Here is an 8,223-nt window from a genome sequence, read left to right as displayed (position 1 = left end):
TTTAAAGCTTGTATCTCTTCAAATGAATTACCAGAAATCAAGACATCATCCACATAAACCAAGGCAATGATAAAATTATCTGAGATAACATCATGCTTAGTGAACAAAGAATAATCATATTTAGGTTGAGTAAAACCTAAACTGACCAAAAACTTGCAGAGTTCCAGATTCCATTGTCTTGATGCATGTTTAAGGCCATACAATGACCTAATAAGCCTGCAAACCAGTCCTTTCTTAGCTTTATATCCTTGAGGAGGCTTCATATAAACCTCTTCATCAAAAAATCCATGTAAAAATGCATTATTTATATCTAGTTGGTCTAAGGGCCATTTTTTAATAGAAGCCACATCAAGCAGAGTTCTAACAGTTGCAAATTTGGCAACTGGGGAGAAACTATGCTTATAATCTTTACCTCTACCTGGTTATACCCTTTAGCTACTAATCTAGCCTTGAACCTCTCAACAGTACCATCAGATTTATATTTGATCTTGTAAACCGATTTACTACCTATGACCTGTTTATTACCTATGACCTGTTTATTAGGTGGTAGAGTAGTAAGTTCCCAAGTCTGATTATCCTCAAGAGCTTTTAACTTCTGATCCATAGCCAAAACCCATCTAGGATCAGCAGATGCTTGTTTAAATGAATTAGGTTCTGACTCAGTCAAAACATTACACAAAGATCTGACATATTCCTTATCAAAACCATTTATGTCATTTAAAACCTGAACATGTAAAGCATTAAGATGCTGTAGTGAAGGAGGTAATGGACAATGAAATCCCTTCATTCTAGATGAAGCATACTTAGTCCTAACAGGCCTCCCTGCATCAGAATCATTGCTAGCATGATCCCGCACAACTGTTGTAGAAGGAACAGTCTCAGAAATATTTAATCTAGAAGATGTCAGGGGTTCATTAACTGTAACCTCTGAATCTGGAGGAGAATTAGAAACTCCAACAGAAGGAGTTAAATCATTGATAGATGTAGGAATAATATTATCTTGGTTTGGACCAGTTGACAATTCTGTAGCTGTATTGTTGTTCCTTGTTGAAATAGGATCATTTAAGCCATCAGAATGCAGGTCTACCAGTGTAAAATCATTATGTCGTTGTAAATCAACATCATTTTTATAAGGAAAATAATCCTCTTTAAAGATTACATCCCTACTTGTAAATAAGATATGCTTCTCTAAATCATAAACCTTTTACCCCTTTTGATTAGAAGGGTATCCTAGAAAAACACATTTACTTGCTCTAGGTTGAAATTTATCAGTTGGAGTTCTAGTTGCAAAACAAAGTGAACCAAAAACCTTCAACTCATTATACTGTGGTGCTTCACCAAAAAGTACTTCATATGGAGATTTCCAATTAACCAACTTAGTAGGCATTTTATTTATCAGATAAGTAGCAGTTAATAAGCATTCAGACCAAAACTTCAGAGGAACATTAGACTGAAATTTAAGAGCTCTAACTGTTTCTAGAAGATGTCTATGCTTTCTCTCTACACAGCCATTTTGCTGAGGCCTACCTGCTATACTTCTCTGGTGTTTAATACCTTTGGTCTGAAAAATTCTTCACATTGTTTCTGAAAGATCTCTGTGCCATTGTCAGACCTAATAATTTTTATTTGAGATGCAAAATGATTCTCAACATATGCCACAAAGCTTTTAATCAAATCAGGGACTTGTGTCTTATTCTGTAAGAGGAAGACCCAAGTATTCCTAGAGTAATCATCTAAGACAGTGAGAAATGATCTGGCTCATGTACTGGACTGAGTCCTATATGGACCCCAAACATCCATGTGTACCATATCAAAGCATTTCTGTGCATGAGAAACACTTCTATTAAAAGGAAGAACATGATGATTAGCCAGAAGACAAGTCTCACAAAAAATATTCTTTATTCCATTGAGTTCAATATAAGGAACATGTTGTAGTTTTTCTAAGGAAGAATGACCAAATCTAGCATGAACTAAGGAAATATTACGATTATTCTCAGCTGAAGTATTCTTAGAAGAAAGAAAAACTGTAGATACATTTCTACTAGGTACTGAACTATGAGATACAGAGATTTCAACTTTAGATTTGATATTAATCCTATACAAATTGCCTGTTCTCTGAGCAACAACAACAATGGACTTATTTGAAGGGTCCTGAAATAAGCATTTAGATTATAAGAAACAAACAAGCAAACCAGTTGATGACACTAGTTTACCAACAAATAACAAATTTTGCCTAAAATCAGGGATATAAAGCATATTCCTAAGCATAATACTTTCAGTAAAATACACTTGACATGTCTTAAAAACATTTTTTAGTGTTCCATCAGGTAAGGCCACATATATAGGTTTGATTAAGGTCTTAACATTGTGTAATAAAGTATACTGAAAAGTAATGTGCTCAGAAGCACCAGTGTCCACTATCCATGAACATGTATGAGTACTACGAATCATAGATTTAACAGGAAAGGAACAATGATCAGAAACCATACCTGCAAAATTGACAGCAGAGTGCAGAGAAGAATTCTCACCAGAATATGCCTTAGAAACCTACTGCATAACAGAATTGATAATACCTTGAACCATGTCAGAAGACACATTAGCTGGCATTCCAGGGTAGTGAATAAGTTGGGTAAAAGGAACAATACTATCAATAGGAGAAAGATCAACATATTCTTCATCCTGATCATGATGAGAAACCAACACATTGTTGGCAGTTGGAACAGAAGACTCATTAATCTTACCCTTCCCCTTTTTAAAAGCTTTATACTTGTAACACCTCTCTATGATATGACCCTTGATATTACAGAAAGTGCAAGTCTTGAGACGATGACAATCAGCAATGACATGACCAGGCTTAGTACAATGCTCACAAACAGGAACAGAACTAGGGACTGCAACATCTTCTTTAACCTTCTTGGAAGATTGTCCTTGAAGACTTTGATTATTGAACCTCTTCTTAGACACAAAAGAAGCAGTTTCCACAGAAAATTCATTGATAGAATCATTAATAACCTTTTGCCTCTCAATCTTTTGTAGCAAACCCAACGTCCTGTTGATTGAAGGCAAAGGATCCATGGAAAGAACAGTAGTTTGAACCTGCTCATAGCTAGAATTTAACCCCATTAACAGCTGAATGAGTTTAGAATGCATCTCCCTATCCAAGAGCTTCTTCAGAAGCTGACATGTGCATTTAGACATAACACCACAAACACACATTGGAACCGGATCCATCTGATCTATGCTTTCCCAAAGATTCTTCATACGGCTATAATACTCAATTAATGGAAGATTATCTTGCTTGGCATTGATAATATCCTTCGTCAGTTCATACAGTTCAAGAACATTAAGTAACCATAACGTTCAACTATCCCAGCCACAGATTCTTGGCAGAAACTGCATACTAAAGATTTTCACGAAGTGGTGGAGCAATGGAATGAAGAATCCATCACAGAATCAATATATCACATCTGATCCATTGATTGTAGGTCTTGTCATTCTTCTCAGGCATAGAACATTAACCAGTAATAAAGCCGGACTTGTTTTTAAACAACAAAGCTTGGGCAACATCTCGTTGCCATTGCAAGAAGTTTGTGCCATCAAACAGTATATCAGTAAGCTTCAAGTTGGGTTGATCATTCTGAGTAAGAAAAAGAGGATCATCAAATGGCGAGTATTGATCAGATGTTTGATCAGAAGAAGGAATTGATTCATGCATGATGAGATTTAGAAAAAAAATTGGTAATTTGTGTAAAGAAAAGAAGAAATAAGAAGAAAATTAATGGCGCGGAAGTGAATTTGATCAATCAAGATCGTAACCTAAGTGACTGATACCATATGAACCTTCATCACCATGATTGATGTAATGATGAAGATGTACTAAGATAACTTGAAGATGATGAATGTATATGAGAGAGGAAAGAGGAATTGAAAGAAGGCGAAATTAACGATTACTCCCTTTTATATACAACTTTTTCAATTTTACTCCCTTATATAATTTTTTTTAAAAATTACTACCAAAACATATGAAATTTTTTAAAATTGATACCAAATTAGAACTCAGGCCAATAAATGTCATTTTTTCCGGCAAATTCAAAAATTTCCCCTGAAATTGTGTTTTTTTATGACCTAATTACCCTTTTATGTTATATTTAGTCTGCATCTTCCTTCTTCCTCCTTCATTCATAATTGTTCATTCATTTCAATTTCCTCTCTCTTCTCTCATTCAATTCCCTATACTCACACCGAGATTTGTTCTTGACATCTTCAAACCTTACAAGCCTCTAAAAACGCAAGTATCAAGTAAGTACTCTAACATTCATCTGCATTGTTTTTTACATCCAATTAAATTAGGGTTTCTTAAATTAAATACCCAGTTGTTGTATTGTTTATTGTTCTTAATTTTTGGTTGCAGGATGTCTTTTGTCTCGGATGTTGGGTCGCACTCCAGCCATGATGGACCTGCAAAATGCTATTGTGGTATCCCGGTTGCTATTGTCACCTCTTGGACGGCGGAAAATCCGGGTAGACGTGTTGAAGCTTGCAAAGTTTACAACCCAAATACTAATTTTCGTGGATGCAAGTTCTTTCGGTAGGTTGATCGACCTCAATGTGATTGGCAAAGGGATGTCATCAACAAGCTAGTTAAAGAGAAGAAAGTAATAAATTGTGAGCTAAAGTGGATGAAGGAGGAAAGGAAGAAAATGGTGGAGGAAATTCAGAATTTGATTGTTGACAAGCCAATTATGAATGTTGTACATAACCAGGGAGTGCAAAGTTCATCTAAGGCATGCTTGTTAATGGCATTTTTTGCCATTACATGTTTCATTGCAGTAGCATTAATGCTTATGTATTGAGTTAGGTAATATGAGATTGTGAAGGTCATGTACCTTAGTTTAGCTGTTGTAACATGTATTATGAAGTAATGAGCAATGATATCCTCTATTTCCAAAAATCTTGTGTCTCTTAATTGCTTTGAACATTAACAGTACATGAGTTCAACTGATAACATTGTTCCAAACCAAACATAGTTCCAAAGACAATACATAGTTCCAAACACAATACATAGTTTCAAAACAAAATAGAAATATTGTTCCCACACATTAAATACACTTATTTGCTTCCTTAAGTAGTTTGAGTTGGTGTAGATGATCGAGCTGCACTGGACTGTGACGGTTGCTGATGTGTAGCGGTTGTGTGAGTTTGTGACGGTCCTGCTGCTGCATATGTCGCCTTCAAAGCTCTTCTTTCTTCAGCTTTCTCTCTTCCTTGTTTAGCCCAAGCTGTTGTTTTAAATGGCCTACCACCAGGGTGTGATTGTTGCTTTGGAGGAACAGAAGGGTTCTTACATGTTATTTTGTAGTGTCCTAGTTGGCCACAGTTGCTACATTTGTTCTTTTTCTTCACTCTCTTCACTGTTTTCCTCTCCCCTTCACCAGCCTCTTTTCTCCTCTGTTTGTTTGATGGTCTCCCAGGCATCTTCCTTTGTAGGGGAGGTAGTGGTTCAGGGAGGCCTGATTTCTCCCATTGGTTCACTCCTGGCATGGGTGAAATACAAGGCTCATATGCTAACTGGTACTTTGCCTTGCTGTATGCTTCATGAATGTAGTCATCAACCTTCCCTCTTTGTGATAAAATACACCCCACAGCATGTACACAAGGTACACCACATAACTGCCAGTGCCCACAATCACATGTTCTGGACTCCAAATTCACACCCTATTGCTCACCTAGATATTGAACCTCAAACTTGTCAGAATATGCTCTACTAATTTTGCAAAATCTACACTGATCTATTGCCCATTTCTTATACTTGGTTGTATAAGGCATGTACAAATCGTCATATTTCAGTGCACCCTCCCTCTTTTCACAATTTCTTTTCATTACGTATCTCCTCATCCACTCCATGTGGGTGAGGATTGGTTTGTCTCTAGCCTTTTTCAAGACAGAATTAAAAGTCTCACAAAGGTTGTTTAGAAGCATGTTTGACTTACAGTTTGTGTCAAAAGCATGTCTTGACCAATGCCTAGGAGGGATGTTGTTAAGATATGTCCATGCTTCAGTTGAGAGGCTTTTAATCCCCTCCATTTCTCTGTCAAAATCACCCTGCAAAACATCATTAAACCAGTTACAAAAACCATCTTTATAAACTATCCAAAAACTAGTTACAGAAAGCATGTTTGATTTACCTTTGTTGTTGCTCTAGCTGCCATCCAGAAACTATCTTTATAAACCTGACCACTCCAGTTAATCTTGAAGTTTGCCCATATGTGTCTTACATAGTATCTAATATCAGCCCTTGTAACCACCTTCCCCAGGGCATCAAGCAATCCCTTTTGCCTATCAGACATGATGGTAAACCCTTTTCCTTCTTCCATGCCTAGGTCATTGGCTAACAACTCAAGGAACCAAGTCCAACTATCAATATTCTCCACTTCAACCACTGCCCAAGCCAAGGGAAATATATTGTTGTTTCCATCCTTCCCAACAGCCACTAAGTACATTCCTGGATATGGACCTTTGAGGTGACAGCCATCAACTCCAAAAATTGGTCTGCAGCCCTTAATAAAACCCTCTTTCAGAGGTTGTAAGCATATATACATCCTCTTAAAATAAACAGGGGGTCTATCAATACCTCCACAGGTTACAAAAGCTGTGCTCCCCTCATTATACTTCTTTATTACATTAGCATAATCCCACACTCTTGCATATTGGTCCTTTCCATTACCATATATGATTAACTTGGCTCTTGACCTAGCTAGCCAACACTTAGCATAACTTACATGCACATTTAGCTCTTTCATCACATGTTCTTGGAATTTTTTCAGCTTCCAATCAATATTAGTCCTCCAAAACTCTAGAAATTTTTCAGCCAAGTACTCAGATGTTACTTTCCTATTGTAATTTGACACACTACATTTGTGTTCCAAGTTCAAAGTCTTAATTTGGAATGTATCACCCATCAATGTAGCATGCACTCTAAAGTTACACTTATTCACTGTCTTACACTTACAAGCCCCTAACCTTGATCTCTTATTATTCCACTTACAATCACACCTACTAGAACAATAAGCAGTTATCCTATCATTGCCATTATGGGAATAAAAAAAATCATAACCATTTTGAATTGAATGATATACTAAGGCTTTCCTAAAATCTATGTTAGTTGGAAAGGTCAAACCTTGTTTAAGCACAATTGGTTTGCTCTAATCTGTATTAAGGTTGAATCTAGCAGCATTTGAGGTGTCATCATCAGATCCTTGTAAAGATCTCAACTCATCTGAGTCATCATCCCCTTCATCATTTAGTAAGACTTCCAAATTATCTACACCCCAGATGGAAGGCCCCTTACCACCTTCACAAGCAAGTGCAGCCAAGCTACTCTCTACTGCTTTTGTAACATCTTCTTGGTCATCAACAGTAAACAAATCTGATCTGTCAGCCACACCCTCATCTTCTTCTACAAATGGACTCAAGTACCCTAAATCACTAGCATCAGAGTCAGTGAACTCGGCCTCTTCCTCCTCAGGTGTAGAATTGGATCTTTTTCCCTTACCTTTCAACTTACTTCTCTTAGCCTTTGACTTTCCAGCACCCTTCAATTTCTGTTTCCCTTTGTCACTTTCATCCTTAACAACCTAAGCTCTTTTACCTTTACCATTCCCTAATTTAGGTAAATCAGTAAGCTTCCATTTTCCCTTCCTGCTACCCTTCAACAACACTTCATTTTTTCCTATTAACTCTTCCCCTTTTTCTTTATTATTCACAGTTCCAGATTCCACCAACACCACCTTATCCCCTCCTCCTTCTTCACCAAAGTTGGACTTACCAAAGTTGAGGTGCCTACTAGTTAATAACTTTGTAGGTCTTCCAGAGGCAGGTGGTATAAATAAGCACCCAGAATTGACAGTCAAGGGTTGTGTCAGTTTGTTTGGTTGATAATTAACTGAGGGCTGTTTTTGTATTAAAGTATCACAAATTTTTGATTTTACTTTTCTCTTTGGGCTTTTTCTTAAAGGTCTTTGGTCAAAAGTAAGAGTTGTGACCTCTTCCCATGATCTTTAAAATGAAGCACTGTAAGGAATCTCATTATTTGAGTTAAGAGTGTGTGTATTTAGATTCTTACTAGCTCTTAGGTTGGGCTTTTCATCAGTTGGGCTATTTGAAGTTGGTTTGGGTTGATTTTGTAGGCCCACATTAGCCTTTTTTGTCATTGGATGAGATACT

The 8,223-nt window shown here is 36.8% G+C and overlaps 2 protein-coding genes across 2 annotated transcripts; both read right to left on the bottom strand.

Moving 5' to 3' along the window:
• Window positions 1-319: 319 nt before the first annotated feature.
• LOC141607162 (uncharacterized) lies at window positions 320-3,261 on the bottom strand. Its single transcript, XM_074426521.1, has 6 exons — window positions 2,574-3,261; window positions 2,308-2,489; window positions 1,807-2,151; window positions 1,555-1,695; window positions 1,249-1,450; window positions 320-1,083 (listed from the first exon to the last, which is right to left on the bottom strand). The coding sequence occupies exons 1-6, from the start codon at window positions 3,259-3,261 to the stop codon at window positions 320-322; spliced, it is 2,322 nt and encodes a 773-aa protein (XP_074282622.1).
• A 1,860-nt stretch (window positions 3,262-5,121) lies between these two features.
• On the bottom strand, window positions 5,122-6,959 carry LOC141607161 (uncharacterized). Its single transcript, XM_074426520.1, has 3 exons — window positions 6,186-6,959; window positions 5,740-6,102; window positions 5,122-5,670 (listed from the first exon to the last, which is right to left on the bottom strand). The coding sequence occupies exons 1-3, from the start codon at window positions 6,957-6,959 to the stop codon at window positions 5,122-5,124; spliced, it is 1,686 nt and encodes a 561-aa protein (XP_074282621.1).
• Window positions 6,960-8,223: the final 1,264 nt, after the last annotated feature.

The sequence above is a fragment of the Silene latifolia genome, chromosome 10 (genome assembly GCF_048544455.1).
Source record: "Silene latifolia isolate original U9 population chromosome 10, ASM4854445v1, whole genome shotgun sequence".
NCBI classification, from domain to species: domain Eukaryota; kingdom Viridiplantae; phylum Streptophyta; class Magnoliopsida; order Caryophyllales; family Caryophyllaceae; genus Silene; species Silene latifolia.
This window is presented reverse-complemented; position numbering and strand designations above follow the sequence as displayed.